The sequence below is a fragment of the Leuciscus leuciscus genome (assembly GCF_965113295.1).
Source record: "Leuciscus leuciscus genome assembly, chromosome: 18".
NCBI lineage: Eukaryota > Metazoa > Chordata > Actinopteri > Cypriniformes > Leuciscidae > Leuciscus > Leuciscus leuciscus.
The window spans coordinates 23,703,766-23,727,669 of NC_138742.1; the positions used below are offsets into that span (position 1 = coordinate 23,703,766).

General features: G+C 37.3%; 1 protein-coding gene across 1 annotated transcript in view; it reads right to left on the minus strand.

The window, feature by feature from the left end:
• The window catches only part of phactr3a (phosphatase and actin regulator 3a), a 34,779-nt gene extending 15,188 nt beyond the window's left edge, over positions 1–19,591 (minus strand). The window contains exons 1-2 of the mRNA XM_082144411.1: positions 19,169–19,591; positions 121–282 (exon numbers count right to left, since the gene is read on the minus strand). Coding sequence (XP_082000537.1) covers positions 121–282; positions 19,169–19,274 — 268 coding nt within the window. The 5' untranslated portion in view covers positions 19,275–19,591. The remainder of the gene's footprint in view (positions 1–120; positions 283–19,168) is intronic.
• Between the last annotated feature and the right edge of the window lie 4,313 nt (positions 19,592–23,904).

Consider the following 23,904-nt stretch of genomic DNA (forward strand, 5'->3'; position numbering starts at 1 on the left):
AAATGGTACTTTTAAATCACTCAACATTTTACAAAATATCCATCTGTATTATCAATTTCACTATGTTTTCAGTAATATAAGACAGACAAATAAAAGGGCAACAAAGCCCGGTTGTCTCACCTGTAGAGCTCTGCTTCAGCTTCTCGTTTTTCTTTTTCCTCCATTTCCACGGCCGGAAAATGCGCCCCAGTGTGGCCAGCTTGCTGTGGCGTCGGATGGGAGGGGTGTGGACTCCACTCACCAAACAGCTGGAGCGCAGCACATTCTGCTGCTCCATCACATCTGTAACACACACAAGACAGACAGGAACCATCAGCACTGAGCAGTGACATCCAACGGTACAACAGATGATGCGGATTTTGAACATTTATAGTTATTTATTTTTAATATTTAATATATATATTATGAGTTATATAAAATGAATGAGAAGTATTCGGCACTCTTTAAAAAACGTTTTGGACACCCCTGACACCCCTGAAGAAAGTCAGATGAACTTCAAAGACCACACTGAATCAAATTTGAGGTTTTAGATGTTTTAGAAGCGCTTTAAATACTTTAATACTTTAGATTTGATTTGATTTTACTGTATGTTGTTTGTCGTTGCAAGACCGACTGGATTTCTGATTTTTACAGATTTTCTACTAATTTTAGAAGCACTTTAAATACCTTAATATTTTACAAAAATTGTATTTTATTTTATTTATTTCTATTTTATTTTAACACTACAGCTGTTTGTCATTGCAGGATTGACTCTGGATTGTTGATTTTCCTACTGATTTCCAACTCATTTTAGAAGCACTTTAAATACTTTAATATTTAAGTAAATTGTTATTTTATTTTAATTTTATTTTGCATCTGTTTTTTATTATTTATAGTTATTTTTTTAAACAACTGCTGTTTTCGTCGCAAGACCGACTCTGGACTTCAGATTTTTTTTTACTGATTTTCTATTTCTACTCGTTTTAGAATCACTTTAAATACCTTAATATATAGTTTTTTATTATTATTTAATTTGATTTTGGCTCTACTGCTGTTTGTCATTGCAGGATTGACTCTGGATTGTTGATTTCCCTACTGATTTCCAACTCATTTTAGAAGCACTTTAAATACTTTAATATTTATGTAAATTGTTATTTAATTTTAGGAATTTTAATTTTAGAATTAAAATTTTAATTTTATTTAGCATCTATCCTCTAATAATGTAGGGTCATTATTTTAGTCAATTTTATTTTATTTTATTTTTTATTTACTGTCTTTCTCTTTTGGGAAAATGAACATGATAACATCATTTCCCAACACAAAAAAAGAATGTAATTACAAAGCATGTGCCTCTTAGAACTTTTCATTTATTTTTCTATGGGATTTTTCTGTTTTAGTTTTGAGCTAAAGCAGATGTTAATCACCTGCATATATATACATCAATTGTATATTTTACCGCACAAAGCCTCTACAAAACCCACATCAGCATCATATCCTTCAGCAGGCTAGACCTAATCCTTTTAAATATTCACACGCAGGAAAAGCGCCATTCATAGAGCAAATGAGTCAACGCTCTGCCAAACACTCAGTTACCGAAATAGTGTAGTGTGGGCAGGGGCAGCGAGCGGGTGCCGTCACAAACCCAGAGGCGCTGCGCCGCGCACCACATGCACGGAGGTCCTCCGAACCATTGACCATACAAGAAAAGAACCGGGTCAATCGACTGAGCGTCTCTGCTCAAGTAACCAGCGCAACACAGAATCCAGGTCAAGCCTGAAAACTGTGCGGCGAGGCGAGTCAGCAAAGCCAGGGTCAGCAAAGCCTAGCTGTTACTATGGTTACTGCTCCTCCAGATGCAGAGCAAAAGGCTGAATCCGAGCGCCGTATGAGGGGCCGCCACTGTCTTAGGAAAGGGAGGATGGGGGAAACGGAGAGAGGAGGGGGAATGGGGGTCTGTTGCTATACGGAAGCGCTTGCTGAAGACCTCAAGCAGCCAATCAGGGGCCGGCCTTTCATAACATATAATATCAAGCACACTACCCCTTTCTTCAGTGCAGGCCAGAGAGGTGCGTTACAAGGGGTTGGTGTTGCACTGGACAATCTGTTGCGAATCGAAAACAGAATAAAAATGTAAATGTACTCAATATTAGCTAATATTAATGGTGGGCACAGTTACTGTTACACAATGCATGTTATTAAGAAGCGCGGTTGTAAAAGCGAGAGACAATTTTCAAAGGAGTATGAAAGAAAATAGAATCCAGTACATCTGACAATGATTGAATGAATATCAGCGCAGTTATTCATGAAGTAAGCGACAGAAGAGCAAAGCACAGCGTTTTGTGAACAGAGAGGCAATCAGCACATAGGCCTGCATGCTGGATGTGTGCCACGGATGCCCACGTTACCAATATCTCAAAACACCTGCCAAACTGATATAAGACTCACGGTGACCCAATGGACATATATCTCATGCATATAGTGTCTATTAATACAATAGTCATTATAATACAATACAGGACAAAATTACAAAACAGAAAACTCTCACTTTTATAGTAGCAATCATGATACAATACTGTAAATTTTTTTAGGTGCATTATGGGTAGATCACTAAGCGGAGGTTGGTTATACATCAGCCTATAACAACATTAGGAAAAAAAATATTATATAATAATTATAAAGCTTGACAGATCATTATTAACATAATTTTAAACAGTGACAGAATTGTCATGATACTATATATTCATATACATTCATATTTAAACGGATGAACTAATCATTTAGTTGCTAGATATTAATACAATAATCAATATATAACACAATTCAAGACAACATTATAGAACACACCGACTTTTACTGTAGTAGCATTTTTATTAATATTTTATGGTTGAAACACTTCTAGTTCCAGGCTCTACTGTTTGTAGATGGTAAATAAATAAATAAAATGGAGATCATGTTAAGTAATCCTGCCTGGTTTGATTTAGGCTGCTTAAGAAGTTTCAGTTCTTTTTATCAAAGGCGTTTATCTCTGTCACGGCTCATTGAAAACACTTTAAACATGGTTTTAAAGAGGAGGGTATCTGTGCGATTAACAGACCCAGACAACAAAGAGACTGAGAGACACTACAAACCCCTTTTTAACATTGCAGATTGGCAAATACTGCTTATAGCTCTGTCAGCAAATCTGCACTCCTTTATTCTGCGGCCCCCTTCACACCTGATATTAATATGTGCGTTGGATCTGAATGATCTTGTTTGATTCTTGTTCATCAAAATGCTTTTTTATACACAATTAGATGTTTTTTATTTATATAAATAAATTATTGTCATAAGCAATGAGAAATGAGAGACAGCGGTATATTGTGAATATAGTCATAGTGTACCATTAGACGCAATATTGGAACTCATGTATTCACCAATCAGAAGCCAGGATCAGAAAAATGTGCTATAATGAGCATTATATGTTATACAAATGTGACCATGGATCACAAAACCAGTCACAAGTCGCACTGATATATTTGTGGCAATAGCCAACAATACATTGTATGAGTCAAAATTATCGATTTTCCTTTTATGCCAAAAATCATTAGGATATTAAGTACAGATCATGTTCCACGAAGATATTTTGTAAATTTCCTACCGTAAATATATAAAAAAATTATTTTTGTAAGTGAATGCAGCACAATCGCAAACATAAATGGACAACTTTAAAGCCGATTTTCTCAATGTTTTGATTTTTTTGCACCCTCAGATTCCAGATTTCTAAATGGTTGTATCTCTGCCAAATATTGTCCTATCCTAACAAACCATACATGGAATGGAAAGCTTATTTATTCAGCTTTCATATGATGTAAAAAATGTACCCATGTGGTTTTGTGGTCCAGGGTCACAAATGTTACATTATATAAGTCATTGTTACCTTCAATTTGAACTGTATTTTGCTTTATAGGAATATGCTGTATATCAATCCCATTCTGGATTAAATATACGTATATAAGATACATTTTTTTGTGTATGTCAGTTCCATGTATGTATGTATACGGCTTTCTTTCTTCAGATAAACACAAATGAAGATTTTTTAAGAGAATAATAATGCCAGTGAATGGTGCCACTTGTCACACAAAGCGTTTGACGTAAGTGCGTTGTGAAGTTGCGCACGAGAAGTGGCTCTGTTGTTCCGCGCTACTTTTAAAACAAAGTGTTCAAAATTGCCCCCTATACCCTCATTCACTATTCCCTACATTATTCCATTAATATAGTCCACTTGAAGGCATGAAATTATGAAATGAAAAAATATTGGTATTAGTAAAATAGTATTTTTCTTACACCTATCATTTCTCTTCAGAAGACACCAATTCATCCACTGAGGTCGTATGGATTTTTCAAGCGTCAACCGAGTGGCACCCATTCACTGGCATTACTACCCCTTTTCCACCAGAATGGGTCGTGTTCTGGAGCCAAAGCCTGTTCTCGGCTATGCGGCACTTCTGTTTTGCGGTTCAGAGTACAGGGACAGGCCGGGAATCCGCACCGGAACCGTGTCGGTGGAAAAGGGGTAACAGATATGGATTATTTTCCTAAAAATCTTTATTTTGTTTTTATCTGAAGAAAGAATGGCATGTACCTCAGGAAGGCATGAGGGTATATAAATGATGAGAGAATTTTCATTTTTGGATGAACTATCCATTTAATGTGGTCCATAATACCTAATTTATGGCTGTTTTCAAATCCATACATATCGACTCATACATTTTTCCAGCTCAGGCTAAACACTTTGCTTTTATTTAATAAAGCTCTTTGGCATTGGGAGATGCTTTAAGTAAACGTATGTAAATGTAATGGAGTTGCATACAGTCTGTCCTCTGAGGCTTGTTTTGGAGATGCTGACCACATAAACAGGCAGCAGGCAAAACCCATTTGCCTGCAGCAGATAGATACTAAGAGCTTGTTATTGTAATGTCACCCTAGAGATGAAAGTGGGAGATTGAGAATATTATTCAATTCATCAATGACTGCAGTCTAAAGATGCAATCATAGCAGACACATGAACGTGGGCCTCATTGTAAGTGGTCGGGCCAGGGGGTCCTGCAATATGAGGTGCTAGTTGTGCTGTTTGGGGTTGTCCTGAGAACAGTATAGCCTATATATACACACTATAGTTTTATTTATAGCCAGTATAAACCGACACAAATTTCAATAGCATAAGCAGGCCCTAAACATAGACCTGAGATAATTAAGGCAATTTGGTCTCTGATCTGTATTCAGAGCCACTTTCTATCCAGGACTGCAACAGAAACACACACACAACAGTTTAAAAGTTTGGGGTCGGTAAGATTTTTGTGAAAGATGTTTTTGAAAGAAGTAAATTTTCTCACTAATTTGTTCTCTGCATTTAATTGATGAAACAGTAATATTGTGAAATATCAAGGCTGAATTTTCAGCATCATTACTCCAGTCTTCAGTGTCACACGATCCTTCAGAAATCATTATAATATGCTGATTTGCATATTATATATTGTATGTTGTTGCGTTGTGAGTATTTGCAGCGCGTTTCTGTATTTGGTCGTGTTGTGAGTATTTGCAGCGCGTTTCTGTATCTAGTCGCGTTGCGAGTATTTGCGGAGCATTTCTGTATTTGGTCGTGTTGTGAGTATTTGCAGCGCGTTTCTGTATCTAGTCGCGTTGTGAGTATTTGCAGCGCGTTTCTGTATTTGGTCGTGTTGTGAGTATTTGCAGCGCGTTTCTGTATTTAGTCGCGTTGCGAGTATTTGCGGAGCATTTCTGTATTTGGTCGAGTTGTGAGTATTTGCGGAGCATTTCTGTATTTGGTCGAGTTGTGAGTATTTGCGGAGCATTTCTGTATTTGGTCGAGTTGTGAGTATTTGCGGAGCATTTCTGTATTTGGTCGCATTGTGAGTATTTGCGGAGCATTTCTGTATTTGGTCGCATTGTGAGTATTTGCGGAGCATTTCTGTATTTGGTCGCATTGTGAGTATTTGCGGAGCATTTCTGTATTTGGTCGCATTGTGAGTATTTGCGGAGCATTTCTGTATTTGGTCGGGTTGTGAGTATTTGCAGCACATTTCTGTATTTGGTTGCAGAACATCTGCAGCACATGTGTTGTCAAACTGATGAAGACGTTTCCTTAATTTGCTGGTGTTTTTCCATAAAATGATAATCCATAAAACGATCCCATGATGGAACCCCCTAAAATGTTCTATATACTGTATGAAGTGCCTGACAGAACCCTTTGAGGTTCTATTAAGAACCTTTTCTTCAGGCACATATTAGTTTATACAATCAGTATGAAAATACAAACTATCAGTTTTCAGAAATTAATCATAAGAGCAGGTAGTTTAGTGTGAGAAATGAACGGTTACTGTAGTCCAACAAAATAAACCCCCTAGTTCACCCCCTGGCTCAACAACTGTGCAGCCATCTGGTAGAAGACAAGTGCCCGCGGTGTAGCCTCCTTAAGATGCTAAAAGTGGAACAGACTAAATAACAAGTCTCTGACGAGGCTTAAAGGGACTTGAGACAGCTCGAAGCTTTGGCCAGTGTTACTTAGAAAAAGCAACAGTAGCTTTTGACATCGAACAGACCTCTGCTGTGCATTCTCTGACATCTAGGGCTAGAAATCGACTTAGAATAGCAAGCTGTGATGATTCAGTCTCTGTGTTAAGAGACGTCAGAGCAGGGAAAAAAAACTGAGCGGTAAAGAAAATCTGAACATATCAAGCAATGCATTCTGGATATGAGACCATGGACATTGTCCTCTGAGCAGGAATCAGTTGTGTGACCTTTCAGTTATTCTTTTCGGTCTGTAATATAACGCAGAAGGTGTTAAATCGGGTCAAATAACTATTCCAAGAAATCTAAAAAATTCAAGGCCTCATGGACAAATGCTCAAAGATGGCAGGCAAGGGAAAAGTCACATTCTCACTTTTAAATGCCTCCAATGCATTTGACATTGACATTTGATAATTTTGCATTTGGCAGATGCTTTTATCCAAAGCGACTTGCATTGGATTTCAAGGTACACATTTACATTCTTATCAGTTCTTCAGATAGTTGATGCAAAAATGAATATTCACTAGAAATATATTTGTGTCTAGTACTTGTACAGTAAGGCATAAGAATTAGTATAAATATGTACCCATTCAATGTTCTTTTTTTTATTTTTACCGCTTTAGGAAGTCAATAGCAAATACATTTTCTTGGTCATGATTTATATGGCACAGTTATAGGTCAACTTCAGGCCACCTGTCTCAGCATGGCTTATATCACTGAATTTTTGATGGAAGTCTTACTTGGAAACTCCATAAGAGTCATGCACCTTAGGCAGCAAACCTTCAGACAACCTCAGACAGGTTAATATTTTGAGAATTTCCATTTATATTCATAATCCATTTAAATTCATATAATGACCTTTGGCACGGACCTTCATGATCAGCTCATCAAGAAAATCTTTTTTCAAGGAAATAATCTTTCACAACTAATGTTGTAAACTATACAGGGAACCTTGTCAGCCGGTACACTATTATTAAAGGTTAATTAGAACTGATTTGTATACAATTGCATATAAGGTCATTTTTATAACATTATTAACTTTTTAGTGGTCCTAAAGTAAAAATATAATGAATATGTAATATATATATCACAGCTATATATTGATATAATATCAATATATCAAATCAAATATATATTGATTTATTTATTTATTTATTAACTATACACTATACAGCCAACTATACAGTTTATGGACATTAAATAGCTTTTCTGAGGTAACGTTATACGTGACATTGTTTACAAGCTGTTTTATCCGCGGTTGAAACACTGATTGAGCGATTACATCAGACATGATACATTTCAAAACGGTTTCTTTTGACATGATACATGATACAACTAGTAGTAAACTAGAACTAGTAGTAAAATGGAAAAGATGATCAGTTCACGTGCTGCTAGAACTGAAGTGCTACAGTGAACTGTCACTCCAAAATGGTATATATTGTTTAAATTTTGTGATTTTGAAAGCTGAGACTTTGTTTCATATCAAAAATAGCAACCTGCTCTGTCTTGTCTGTCAGCGCATTGTCCGTGTCCTCTCTGCTCAGTGATTTTTCACTGCGTGAGAATATAGACATGAGAGCGCAAGAACAGCGTCAATTGCTTGACTCTCATGCTACATGTAATATATGCTGAAAATGTTTGCATACGTCAAGCTAATCACAGAATGACACATTGATAACCGCATCACAAATGCGTCTTGAAGGCCACTTCTGAATGATGTGGGCGTGTAATGGTTCAGAATAGAAATATACCCTAATGTTCGCATTGGCAAATGTATATATTTGCTCTTTAAAGATCCTCATTGACTCTCTGGTGAGTCACTTGAAGTCATTTTCATCCTTCTGTGTCTCATCATTGTTGTTTTTTCCCACCTCCCCTGTTTCCCCTTCACTCACTCCCACTCAGTCTCTCTCTTTTTCTCTCCTTCCCCTGACTCCATCCTATATCGCCTTTAAACAGCATTACAGTCATGGTTTCACTTACCGTTCACTCTCTGAAATTCATTGAATCGCAAACAGCACAATAAACTCAGGTTTAGCTGAGCTACGCCATCCATCCAAGGCAGCTCCGCTCAAGCTTATGAATGAAAAATGAGCTTCTGAAATATTTTAGATGGTTCAGGTATGCAGAGAGTGAGGCCTGCACTTTCCAACAGCATTGCATTCGATATTAACTACATTTCCTCTCTCAGTCGCTCAGAAGAGCCAAGATACTAAGATCTGTTGACTGTGCATTACAGCGATTAAAATTTGAACCCCTATTCAGTCTAATGGCCTCCCACAGGAAAGAAAAATCTCTTTTCATCCAAAAGTTGGGGGTCGGTAAGATTCTTTAATGTTTTTGAAAGAAGTCACTTATGTTCACCAAGGCTTCATTTATTTGATACGTTAAAAGTGTGATCAAAGCAGAATCTTTGCATCATTACTCCAGACTTCAGGGTCACATGATCCTTCAGAAATCATCCTAATATGCTGATTTGATGCTCAGGAAACATTTCTGATTATTACCAATGTTGAAAACAGCTGTTCTGCTTAATATGTTGGTGGAAACCGTGGTACATTTTTTTCAGGATTATTTGGTCAAAAGAACAGGATATATTTGGAATAAAACATTTCTATGACATTTTAATGTTTTTACTGTAAATGTTGATCAATTTAATGCATCATTTTTTAAAACAATCTTACAGATCCCAAACTTCAGTATCTCAATTTGAACTCAAACATTTATCAGATATACCAATTAATCTGAGCTATGCCATTCGCATTAATTTTATGTTTCAATATTACTTACTTTACATCAACAATTGACTCACTTGTGTGTGTTTTTTCTATTAATGTAGGACAAACATTTGAGACACATTTGCTATATTTGGTATATAACTGTAAAATTTCCTGAGCTATGATAGTTACTTTTTTTTTTTTTTTTATAGTAGCTTAATATATGTGCCCTACTGTATGTCATATGTCACAATGGCGAACATAAATGGACAACTTTAAAGGCGATTTTCTCAATGTTTTGATTTTTTTGCACCCTCAAGATTCCAGATTTTCAAATTGTATCTCGGCCAAATATTACCCTATCCTAACAAACCATAAATCAATGTAAAGCTTATTTATTCAGCTTTCAGATGATATATACATCTCAATTTCCAAATATGTATGTGAATGGATTTGTGGTCCAGGGTCACATATAGTAATTTATATTATTATTAATATGCATGTTTATATTGCTGGGGTCTCTGCCTGTTTCCACCATCCTGGGAAAAGTTTATACTCATGAGAGGGAATCAGTGAAGCTCATTTCTGAGTGCTGCAGTAATCAAACCGTATGACTGAGACATTTCTGCTTTGTAAGAAATCAAACAGTTCTACTTTCCTCGCTTTCACTGTCACTGTCACACACACAACCTAAAAAATATTCAACTTTTTGCTTCAGATATATACACACAACTAAAAAGACAGACAGACTGTCATACGCCTTATCGGCTCTGTGTTGTATCCCTGGGGAGGTCGCTGAGCTTGTTGTTGTGTTCGGTTTTCACGCATGAGGAGAGCTGGAAGCCGCTGAACTGCGCTTGACAAGGTCAGGTCTTGTCTCCTCTTGTACACTATGCTGTGCATATACCTTAGTCTGCATTGAGGAAAGACAATCTCAAGCTGGAATGACACCTAAGGATTTTTAAAGGCAGAAGCCACCGCATGAGGGAATTATAGCAACAATGTTGTTGTTACTTATTAGCATCTTTGCGAAGGCAAGAACCACTATTACTGTTGTTCATACTTAGGGTTAGGGATTTGAAAACACCTTTAACCTAAGTATTGAACTTCAGCACCTAACTGTCTCACACATTTGAGCTACTGACACCTCATTATGTGGTTTGTTGTGGAGAGTATGATATTACTTTTCACATACTTACATTGAAGTAAGTGTGAGACTTGGAGGCACCCAAGTCACATATCAAGGTACCAAAATATCATAAAGAGGTGGGCTTTTTAGTTGCCAGCAAGCCACAACTCAAAACACCTAGCAGCAACCAACGACTTAGTGACTATTGTATTTCATGATAAAAACAACAAAATGTAAACATGGTTGTCTCATTTTTCTAAAATGTATCCAGGATTTTGTGATTTTGCAATGGCAGCCTTTAACTCTTTCCCCGTCAGCATTTTTAAAAAAAGAAAAAAAGTTGCCAGTCAGCGCCAGCATTTTTGATCATTTTTAGACATAATTGAATGGCCCCCAGAATATTTTGTTGCCTCTGCTTTTAAGCAACAACAACAAAATTGTATTCTAGCTTCATGCCTTCTTTTTTTTATCAACACTTGATTGTGAGTAAAGGCCATTTACCCAGAACACGTTTTTGCTTTGAAAAACGCAAGACGCAGACAGTGGACTGGAGGGAAAAAACGCAAGGTCTCGAGGCGCGTTTTTAAAAAGTTCAATTTATTTTAACGTGAGCGCTGTGTTTTTAGAATCCCGCGTCATGCATGAGACTCTGCAATAGACAAGTGCAAACATGTCCAAAAGTGCAAAAAAAGCAGCCTTTTGAGCAAAAAGCTGAGAAAATCACTGTATTGTCAAAGACTACATCCAGATCGGATTCAGAACGATCATCAAAACATAGATGGAGTAGATCGAGTCCATCAACACCTCCAAAGCTGGGTAGACATTTCATTCAGTAACGTTAGGCAGTTTTGATTTATATGCTGTTTAATGTTTGATGATTGTGTTATTTTAGATATGCCTAAGCAATGCTTCTATCGCTTGTTTCTGCTTCTTCTTGGGCTGTGTTTTCATCTGGAGATTCTGTACTCTTTCCTGTCACTAACACCAATTATATCACACCAAAAGAATCACGATTACTGCTGGTTTTCACCACAAAAACGCTACAAATATCGCTGCAATTCTTGAGAAAAGATACAACAAATTCAGTTATTTTAAGCCACAAAAATGAGAAGGAGAAAAAAAGGTCTTGCAAAATCCTGGTGGAAAGAAAAAAAAACATAAAATGTATAATAACCATTAGATTTATTTCTGTGGTGATCTACAGATGCTGCCTATATGAAGAATTTAGTGCACTGCATGTCAAGATAGAATATCACACACAACTCATACAAATTTCTTGGTGGATACTGAATAAGCAACAAAAAAATAAAACGTCAAAATACATACAAGCAGTTACGACCAAGATCTGTCAGCTAGGCTAATGTCTGAGCTTGTGCTTTCCTTCTATGTTTCATCTACTCTTAAAAGTTCTTACTCTTAAAAGACAACTTCTCATATCAGCGACGACAGCGGCACAAATGAAAGTAGCTTTTTTAGTGAAACGCTGACACTGCCTTTCAAGCCACTGAAACAAACACAGGAGAATTCCACCATCTTCTTAAGAACGCAATCACAGTCAGTCTAAAACAATAACGTTTTATGCAAATCCTCCCAAAGAAGTGAAAGATGCGAGAAAAGAGATATCAAGGACTTTCTGGGCCAGACCTTTTCATCAGACACTGTGTTTGGCAATAAACACACCCAGGTGAAGAAGTGTTTGCACCAGCCTGCACAAGAGAAGCTGATGATGAGTCATAGCCCACCTCAGAAAGCGGCCTTTATGCGAACCTCATGTAATGTTATGCGTTCTGTACAAGGAACTTTAAAATATGATTACATAGCTCAGTAAGAGCAAGAGACTGAGATTATAAAAGTGAGTATAGCTATTAGTCACCATGAAATAATTTTTTTATGGAATATTGCAATATTTATTATAAATGATTTATCCATGCACACCATCATTTTTTTTATTTCACGTGCCCTAGACTTGAATCAAAATAGCTTCCTTTCTCTTCTCTTCTCTGATGACGTGTTTCTAGGCGTGAGGGCGGGACAACCTGTCACTCGCATGATATCGACCAATTGCAAACCACAACCATTCAACCAATTCCCAATGGACAAAATCAAGTCCGAGAAGACGCTTCATTTAGATATACGTCCCAATAGGGAAGAAAAGATCATCACAACATCCGTTTCATATTGACTTTAAAACAATGTCCTTAAGAAGATAGGGGAATGAAATATTCAGTGCATACTGGTTTGTGTGCTGGAGATCATCTAAGAAATTAAGACTCATATATAGATAATATATGAAATATATAAAGTATTGAATAAAGTATTTCTCTGATGCTCTGTCTTGCACACCCCAAAATGTTTTTTTTATCTCAATTAGGCTTTCACCAAAATGGTTCATTTTCATCCCATTTTCAAGGGCAAGAAGTTCACGCAAACTGAGAAGACACGTTTAATGTGTAAATAGGTGTGAAGTGATGTTGTGCATCGTATCTAAATTTAAGACTCTTTTAATGAACTTGATGATAATCTTATGGGACAAATCAGATCTCAGTCATGATTATATATGTCTCCCTGTGCTGTCTTGAAGCATTCTTTGACATATCGAGCAGAGTATAAAAGGTTAGCGCACCTCTGAGAGCTGTGGGCAAGAGAACTACATGCTGAGCTAGTTGTGTAGACAAATTAGTCCTTTGATGCAAAAGTGGTCAGACCTTAAAAGTAAAATCAGGGTGTTACAATCAAACCATAAGTGATATCCATAATTCTAAGACATATGTCATGATATGTCATTAGGTGCGTCAACATAAATTAATTTATATATAAATAAATAAATATATAATATAATTAATATGATATAATATAATAATCAGCAAGGATTAAATTGATCAAAAGTGTCAGAAAATAAATTTTTTATGTTAAAGATTATTTCTATTTCAAATAAATGTTGTTCTTTTTAACTTTTTATTCATCAAAGAAAAATATGTATCAAGCTGTTTTCAAATACTGATGATAATAAGAAATTATTCTTTAGCAGAAAATCATCATAGTAGAACGATTTCTGAAGAATCATGTGACTGGAGTAGGCCTAATGATGCAGAAAATTCAGCTTTGATCACAGGATTATATTTCTAAAGAAGTAAATGATTGAATTAGTAATATATTCATAATATATATATATATATATATATATATATATATATATATATATATATATATAATGTACAGTATACTTTAAGTAGGTGCTTTCGCACTAGGTAGTTATAGGAACTCAGTTAACTAGTCACCAGGGCGTTCTGCAGAGAGCTATATTTTCCCCTAGGGCCATTTTCATGGTTGCATTCGCACCACCAGTAGAAACCCTGAAGTGACGTAAGCCGGTCGACAGCGACGTCATTTAAGATACTGAACCTAAAGGCATATGTTCAAAACCTGATTGGTCGGCTTTTATCACATATATTTTGAGACAGAACTTACCGAACATCCAAAACAATGCTGTGTACTGGGCTAAATGCGCCCGCTGTATGTGCGTAGCCTACATATGATGGTATTTTGACCAGCTGAGATCTTGTGAAGAGATTATAAAACGTGTAAAGGAGTCAAAACAGCGGCAGGAATCCCTCCATTACACACACAAAGATCTGCCGGGAGGAGACGCGGTTCTGATGCCTGTACAGAACTGTGATGGGACATATCGTGACTTTGATGAGAAGTGGAAAAACAGGTGAAAAACAGTGAGAAAAAACAGGTATCCTTGAGCATTCTGTCCTTTTTAGGGTCCCATCTTGTGATATCATGTCCCGTTTTTTGGTTCGTTTACATGTCTTTGGTCCGTGTGTTCATATATCATTCGAACCGCATCAGAGCATTTTTGGAAGTGGACAGAGACCCATCTTTTAAGGGGTCTCGGTCTGCTTGTTTGGTGAGCACCAGGGTTCAAATGAACCGCACTAAAGCAACCGCACCAGAGTTCGTTTTAATCCAACCAAACCTACCAAGTGTGAACACACCCTTATTCCCCCAAAAGGCGTATAACTGAAATCATTTAAGGTTCCTGTGGAGCGAACACGCTTAGGTGTGAACCTACAGAGCCTTTTTGTGAAATGGAAAGTTTCATTGGATGTTAAAGATTCTTCATGGAACCATCAATGGCAGTAAAGAACCTTTATTTTTAAGAGTGTGGAATGATGAAATGTAATGACAGATTTTCTTATGAAGAAGGAAAGTGCTAAAACAGCATCATCACAAACCGAAGTGTTAACAGGCATCTGTGAGCGGTGTGAACATCCACATTGTTAAATCGTGATGCAGCAGTCTTCATGATGTGCACTCGAGAGAATGGTCACATATCGTTCAGGCATTTAATAAATGAATGTTTAGCTCAGGAACAGAATGATGCATCACCCACAGTACCAACCACCGGAGCTACTCTATGAGTACCAGAAAAGCACTAGTAAAGCATGCCAGACTCACTCGATTACTCCCTCTCTCTCTATTTCAATCTCGCTCTCATACAGCTCGCATATCTTTCTTAGCACCATCAGTCTTCCCTGTGCTCCTGTAATACAGACATTTTAATGCAAACATAATTCATTAAATGCATTATTTTTAAGATAAACATTAAAGTGTCACTCAAAGCAACCCTTTGTCTATATAACTGCTGAGCATCTGAGCAATATTAATCTAGAAGTGCATCTCCTCTGTATTTAAAGGCCTAAAAATACCTGCACTCAACAGTGAACAGTCTCTTGTAAAAATGCGCTGCTCCCACACTGGCAGAGTGGAAGTACCTGCATATGTAATGTTACATCAGATTTTTTCATCACTAAAAAGAGTACGGTTAACTTGACTCTTGATCTTATTGATTGGTAGCACAGCCATGATGAAACAGTGGTCCATACAGAAAAATCCAATAAACCTAAAGGTGACACTGTGGGGGATTCAAAGAAGTTATCTTCCTCACAATAGATTTTAAGTTCAGATTGAAAAAGATCAACTGCCATTTTCTCTTAATCTTTCCCAAGACAGAACAGGATTGATTGGTCATTGTGCATTATTTCCAGTCTAAAAAGACTCTTGGCATCATGGATGCCTGACGTTTTATATATATATATACACATACAAAAATAGTTTTGTAATCCTTATTCCCCTTTAAAAAGCCTCAGTCCCCTTTCAAATTTATATGAATTGGAATCTCAGAGAGTAGGTACTTATTTTAAATAAGTAATAACTTCAAACGCATTAAAACGTGTTATTGTGGATGTGGCATTAGATTAACATCATGCACAGAAATTATTAAAGTCAAGTCAAGTCACCTTAATTTATATAGCGCTTTTAACAATATAAATTGGTTCGAAGCAGCTTTACAGTGATAATAGGAAATTAAAGTAACAGATTGTTTTGGCTTTACAGCAGCTCTAGAATAAAGTTATTGTCCAGCTTAAAAGACATTAAATCATTAAACTATTAAAGATACAAATCACAGTGCAAAAATGATTGGTTGGTTAAACTTAAAAAGTAAGTAGCCTAAACGGGTTGCCTTAACATGTTTAGTTCATAAAAATTTGAGTTAAAGGAAGGGTAGGTAGGGCTGTCGCGATAACCGCAATATTGTAGTACCACGCTACTGACAACCGCGATATTCGCACGTTTTCTTTTTTCATAAGGCTATTGGCTTCTTGTTTTGAACTTCGTGAATGTGTATTGAATGTTAAATAAGTTAATAATGATAACAAGACTGTTTATCATGGTGGTTTGTACAGAGGCTTCGTGGATTTGCACTTAAGCCTAAACAGACATGCGATTACCTGCGTCTGTCTTTGAGGTCAAGTCATATATATTCGTGAAAAGGTTGCCGTGTCCAAGGAAAGCGAAATATTTGTCGTATCACCCTTTTAAAGTTTAAGGGTATTTACCATGAATGGCGTCAGCGTCAGCGCTGGTTAGCATTCCACAGCGCGAGGAAGCCGCGGGGAAAAAAATCAGCGAGTCACGCTTTGAATCAGTGCCATTGGTCTCTATTAAGTGAAGCATCAGCTTCAGCGTTACCCATGCGATGCATTGCTGGACAGCTAAGCCTTGAAAAGTGGAGCTCAAAGTGAAAAATAATTAACACCTTGTTTCATTACATCTATCTTTTAATGAATCAGCGTTTTTGAACGTGTTCGTTGAATGAACGGTTTAATGACTCACTCAAAGACAGTCTGTTGCCGTAACAATGTAACTGCGTTTCAGTGACAGCCTTTCAATGCGCAGGGACGCTGTTTAGTTTCGGTTACATTGGTTACTGAAAATGTTTTCGTGCATGCGGACCACATCGTAACACTTATTTATATAGCAACAAATAAATATAAATAAATCCAAATAAATGGCGATAATATAGAGCCACTCAAAATTACCGCAAGGGAAATTCCTTCCCTGGACAGCCCTAAGGTTGGGCAATGTTTTTCATAAACACTTTTTATTACAATGCAATGATAGGATGCTCTACCTGCCTGTCAACCCATGTGTTTGCATACCTCCGCGCACCTGCTCGTGCAAACATCACACGTCATCAGGCGTGTTTCATGAGAGTGCAGAGTTGTAGACAAATAGTCACCAAGCGCCGCAAACAAACAGCAGCCACCTTTTACAGTTCCTCCTGAACCAAAACAACGACTATGCTGTACTCGTTCATGAGTTTTGAAGGAAGTGTGGCTTTGGAGACGCTCTGAAGAAAGGGTGGGATCTTTTAAAGCTAGCTTGCTATTGCTAGCCTCTCTGAAATTACCTACCCTACCTTTAATACAAAACACAAGATTAGTTTATTCAACAGAAACTCAAATATTATGTTATCTGAACAACATGACAACAAATCATGGAAATATTTTTTTTCAGTGCAGTGACAGACAGCAGATCAACGCACTATTTTAAACTGCTTATCAGAGAGAATGACAGAGACAGAGAAACATCATGCAATTATTTCGTTCTACTAAATAATGACCCGGCAGTTGATTGTGACACATTTATTAACCTTAGGGGCTGTTTACAATGTTTTCAATTAAAACATGCATTCTGCTTGTTCATTAACACAACAACTACGTTTAGGCGGCCTGAAAACGCAAACTTTTGAAAACGGGTTTCAAAGTGGAATTTTTTGAAAACGATACTCGTATCGTCTCGAACTACAAAAAGCGAAGTGTGAAAGCGATGACATCATGCACATGCGTATTACGTCTTCAGTCTACAGGCGTGTAGGGTAGTGTTTCTTTACAAAGTCACATCGCTAACTGCTGGCCTGGCATCAATAATACAGCGTTTCTACTCGTTTTCGCAGATCCTTGTGAACGGGGATCGTTTTGACAACGTTGTCGTCTGTATGCGAAAACGCAATGGAAATACCTTTCCGTTTTACTTTTTAGTACATCGTTGTGAATGTACCCTTAGAGTCAAGAAATTGTGGTTTTTGATGTCAATTTGAATTATAGAAGTAGCAAATTGATAGAATCATGTGCTGTTATTATTATTGTTTTATTAGACAACTAAAAAGGCATGGTTTAAAATAGGGCAGATTAAACATTGCTAATCTAGACAATTACAGTAATATGATCTGGTTAGTTAAAATTAAAATGAAAATTAAATCAATATTCAGGGGTTTAGGTAGAACTTAATTGAATGTATTGTTCCTGCCTACCCTAATATACAAAAAAACAAACAAAACAAAAAAACACAATTTTTAATCATACCCTCATTAGAGGCTGCGCACTCCCAATATTGAAATCCTAGAATCGTCCCTGCTATAGAGATAAATATAATAAATAATATATTAAATATTCAGCAGAATTAAAGCAAAAGAACAATTACTGCTTACTGTTGCATACATACATTTTTCAATACTGTATTATTATGTTGTACATCACAGTAATGAGAATTGGGAACAGAAATGTGGTTAACTGTCATAAAAATAATGTCAATGCACAAAAACTTCGGGCTTAATTTTACTTAGCTTCTATTTCTAGTTTCTTATTATAGTACAGTCTTGTATTTCTTTACAATTTCTTGTATTTAGGGTGTAATATGACCCAGACATTCACCCATTCAATGATGACAATGAATAGACACAAGCTATTTCAGACCACACTAAAATCCTCCAAATCACAGACTCTATGAGATGTGCTTTTTGTACAGCATCAAGAAACATCACGGCTGGGACTACATCAGTTTCTTCTGGAGACACCATTGACCTGCTCTGTTGAATGCATGAATGCGCAGTCTCAGTGCGGAACCAAGGTAGACACTGTTGGCAATGTTGCCAAAGCAGCAAAAAAATGCATCTCATTTCATCAGGTCTTCCATAGCAAACCTGTATTAAATGCTAACAGAGATTGCACACGGAAGGATGTGCACGAGACAAAAGACAACGCGGATCCTCCCACAATGAAAAAAAAAAGGATCTAAATCTTTTTGTCTGCTCATTTTGAATTGTAGCATAAGCCACAGTTGGGTACATAATATCTGTCTGCTATGCTGTTTTGTCTCTCTTTCTCTCAACGTCTCGTTATAGCAACTATAACACAGGTCCGTGGGGAAATATTACTATGGTACCCAGATGCATTTCAACGGGATACAGGCAAGAGCATCACATGCGGCGTAATTTGATTGATCTCAATCGTGCAGCAAACAACATTCAAATGAAAGTGGGGGCTGGCTATTAGCGCAGATTATGGAACCACTTTCACCTCCATCGCGCGTGGAAATGAAAAGCTTATTCTAATGGCATCTCCAGACAATAAATGCATCATCTTACCTGCGCTGTGCGAGAGATCAATGCCAGACTCGCTGAGGATGTTCGGGTCACTTTGAGATCTGCCTCTGTGCAGAAGACATTTGTCTATTCCGTCCGATGAAGCCATGAGGAGCTAGAAATAAAATATTGAAATCCCTTTCTGAGGCAGTCAAACCAGACGGTGAGGCGAGTGTGTCTCGGTCTAAGAGCATCCAGCAGCAGGCATGCTGAATTGGAACCCTTTACAGTCACTGTGTGTGTGTGCATTAGGGAGGGAGACCGAGTGTGTCTGTCATAAGGGCTGGGGTATTTGTGTGTGCACGCGCGCGCGCAGATGCCACCTTTATCCACTCCACAATGACCCACTGACAAGCGAGCATCCGTTCTGAATCACAGGATGCTAGCGCATGACGTTTTTACAGTGCTTTCATAAATGAATTCATTCATTTGGGCTTTTTATAAACAGTAGACCTTAGTAGCCTAGTGTTTCGTTCGGAACGAATCGGTGTTTTTGAACGGAACGACTCTTTTAATGTCCCCTTGAAATCAAAATTGATAGGCTAAATCTTGTTTTATTTTTTAAGGAACATTGCATTATTTATTATAAATGATTTATCCGTGCACATTTATTATTATTTTAATGCATGTGTCTTTAACTTACCCCCTATCATGCAGTGACATCTCTTCTCTGATGAAGAGGGCGGGACAACCTGTCACTCACAACGATCAAATCAATTCCCAAAGGACAAAATCAAAATCTCAATTTAATTTTTTTTCTTGTTCAAAAAGTATCACTCGTATACATGCACTAAAAGACTATTGCTAAGACTAAGTCTGTTTCATGACGACTTTAAAACACACTATAGTATGAGAAAATGGGATGATTCATGTGAAGGGTCATCAAAGGGATAGTTCACCCAAAAATGAAAATTATGTCATTAATTACACACCCTCATGTCGTTCTAAACCGGTAAGACTTTCGTTCATCTTCGGAACACAAATTAAGATCTTTTTGATGAAATCTGAAAGATTTCCTACATAGACAGCTAATACGCTGAACAGGTTGAATCTAGGCTTTTATTCACATATAAACATTAATCAACTCACACATCAGTTGTGGTAAGCGGAAGCTCAAGCATGTTTGAGCTTAAAAACCAATGAGGTTCATTCTCGAGTTATGTTGCTCGTTTGTGCTTCTGCAAGAACCAATGAGGTTCATTCTCGTGTTACGCAGCACGTTTGAGTTTCTGTAAGAACCAATGAGGTTCATTCTCGTGTTACATAGCACGTTTGAGCTTCTGCAAGAATCAATGAGGTTCATTCTCTTGTTACGCAGCACGTTTGAGCTTCTGTAAGAACCAATGAGGTTCATTCTCTTGTTACGCAGCACGTTTGAGCTTCTGCAAGAACCAATGAGGTTAATTCTCGTGTTACATAGCACGTTTGAGCTTCTGCAAGAATCAATGAGGTTCATTCTCTTGTTACGCAGCACGTTTGAGCTTCTGTAAGAACCAATGAGGTTCATTCTCTTGTTACGCATCACGTTTGAGCTTCTGCAAGAACCAATGAGGTTAATTCTCTTGTTACGCAGCACGTTTGAGATTCTGTAAGAACCAATGAGGTTCATTCTCGTGTTACATAGCACGTTTGAGCTTCTGCAAGAATCAATGAGGTTCATTCTCTTGTTACGCAGCACGTTTGAGCTTCTGTAAGAACCAATGAGGTTCATTCTCTTGTTACGCAGCACGTTTGAGCTTCTGTAAGAACCAATGAGGTTCATTCTCGTGTTACATAGCACGTTTGAGCTTCTGCAAGAATCAATGAGGTTCATTCTCTTGTTACGCAGCACGTTTGAGCTTCTGTAAGAACCAATGAGGTTCATTCTCTTGTTACGCAGCACGTTTGAGCTTCTGCAAGAACCAATGAGGTTCATTCTCATGTTACGCAGCACGTTTGAGCTTCTGCAAGAACCAATGAGGTTAATTCTCTTGTTACGCAGCACGTTTGAGATTCTGTAAGAACCAATGAGGTTCATTCTCGTGTTACGTAGCACGTTTGAGCTTCTGCAAGAACCAATGAGGTTCATTCTCTTGTTACACAGCACGTTTGAGCTTCTGCAAGAACCAATGAGGTTCATTCTCGTAATACGCAGCACGTTTGAGCTTCAGCAAGAACCAATGAGGTTAATTCTCGTAATACGCAGCACGTTTGAGCTTCAGCAAGAACCAGTGAGGTTCATTCTCATGCGTGTGAGGGTAAGCTTTCTGCTTATGTTCGCTGATCAATGTTTATAGAATAAATGCCTAAATTCAATCTGTCCATCATATAAAGCGATATTGTCTCTTCAGAAAATTTGGACTAAACCGCTCAATTAATTAGTTTTACGATCTCTTTATAAACTTTTTGAAGCGTGAAAGTGTCTGTCATAGCGTAGCTGTTGCTGAAAGCTCTCAGATTTCATCAGAAAGATCTGAATTTGTGTTTCGAAGATAAACGAAAGTCTTACGGGGTTGGAACGATGTTAAAGTGAGTAATTAATGACATAATTTTCATTTTTGGGTGAACTTACCCTTTAATAATGCTGCATTCACGCCATGTCGTAATTACCATAGACTCGATATGACAACATATGACGTTTTATTCGGAGCTGTTCACGTCCTCAGACTGGGAATTATGAGTTTATATGTGACACCATCAATGCCTAAATGAATCTGCAGCGGTCATGTGGTACAAGTAGGAGCTCTCCGAAAATTCCCATCTTACAAGCTGTAATAACGAGCTCTACGAGGAGGACGTGAACACTTTTTACAAGTTGAAATCTCGAAATTACCATAATTTCAACGTGGCGTGAACGTACCTTAACCCCTTCGCTGAGTGTTTTGAGGCTAAGCAACATTTGGATTGGATTGGATTGGATTTTGTTCGTAAACTTATTGAATGAAACTGGACTGAATCTTATTCATGAACAAATTAAAGGATCTTAGACATTTGGTCATTTAAGGGTAAGCGCACAGGAATACCCTCTTAATTCCATCAGTAATACCCTCTTGTGAGTCAATTAAAAATAATTCTCCACGCTTACTCTTAAATTAGCACATGTCTAAGGTTTTACTTGTCTTGTAAAAGTGACTAAATAGGACTACAGAGTCTGTATGGGACACTGAACATCATCAGCTGAACAAGGTTAACTCATCTCCTCACTGCTTCCACAGCCTCGTTGTGTTTCTAATCTCGCTCTTGCAAACTATTATAACTCAAACTTTCAGAGAAAATGTTTTTAAACATAGACTTGACGAAAGATTAGTGATGGTGACGACGTTGAAGCCATGCGACCGTGGTGTAATTCGTTTATAGCCTACGTTTAGCTTTTGACTTCTGAAGATTGTATTCACACTTCAAAATTCATAAAAGTTCATTTGTGTTATTTTTTTTGTTCATTGTTCATTTGTGAAGATTATCACAATGAAAAAAAAAAGACTGTGTGAAAGTATAAGCTTTTATTAGACAGACCTTATTTTCTGCAGTAGTCCAAAGCCAATGGAAAAAACCTGTTGGGTTTTTGTTGAGGGAACAGGGTGATGCTTACTTCCGGGTTGGCCTACAAAAATATGTCATCCCTGCACCTATTATCAACCTTGGTGTGAACGAGCCTTGCCTGTGTCCGAAATCACATACTCTATTGAGTAGGTACTTATTTTGAATAATTAATTTATTCACGGCTGCTAAAAAAGTATGTTCTAGTATGAGTGTGTGTAGTATGAATGTAATCCAGATGTACTACATTCGCCATGTTGTCATTTTCATGTGACCTCCCAGCATCAGTTACGAAGCTTCACTGCCATTCACAAATCCTCTCCCGTGGACTCATGGGATAGTAAAGTGTCAATCCAATGCACACTTCACTTCAGAATCTCGGCAGAAGAAGTAGGTCATCCGGGTAATTTCTGCCTGCTCTTTTATAAGAACTGTGAATTCGGGCATTCCTCTTTTGTCACATATTGTTTTTCGCCTAGCCTACTGTAGTGAAGTATTCAATTTTTGATGCAGCCCTTAACTCTACAGAAATAAACTCTACTCTGAATTAATCTTTTAAGGCAAACGAATTGAAAGGATTTGAATCACTGGATCTTTCTTGAAACAGCATTCAAAGAGCAACAATGCAGACAGAGTCGTAGTTACAGTGAATTTAACTAAGCATCGTTCTTCTAGGAATTAAGGTCTCATTTGATAAATTAGTATTGATATCTACCTACATTATTATTCATAACATCAAATAAATGATTTATATTAACACAATATGACACTCAATTGTCACAAGGTAACGTTACCGGTGCAGTAAGGGCCACTGAACGAGTATTTTAAACCAAAGGAAATCAAAGATTCACTGACTGGATCTTGAGCATCCAAGAGCGACACCGCAGGCAGAGACGTGTAGTTACATTGAAATTAACTAATGCACTTGATGTAGTCTTAGCAACTTTCTTCAAATAATTATTCATCATTACTTGCGATATTATTAATAGCTAGGCTATATTATTCATAACATCAGAACCCCCTGTAATATAATTAAAGTTCAACAGTCCAGTAATTAATGAGCTTATAGTGGGTTTCTGAATAGCGATAAAGTTAATCTAGCATTTCTTCCTTCACATAAATACTGATATTTAGAATAATACTGATATTTATTTACAATTAATTATAATCTTGTGCACTGTTGCGTGGAATTTACCATAACAGAAGAATCTCTTCTCCTGTTG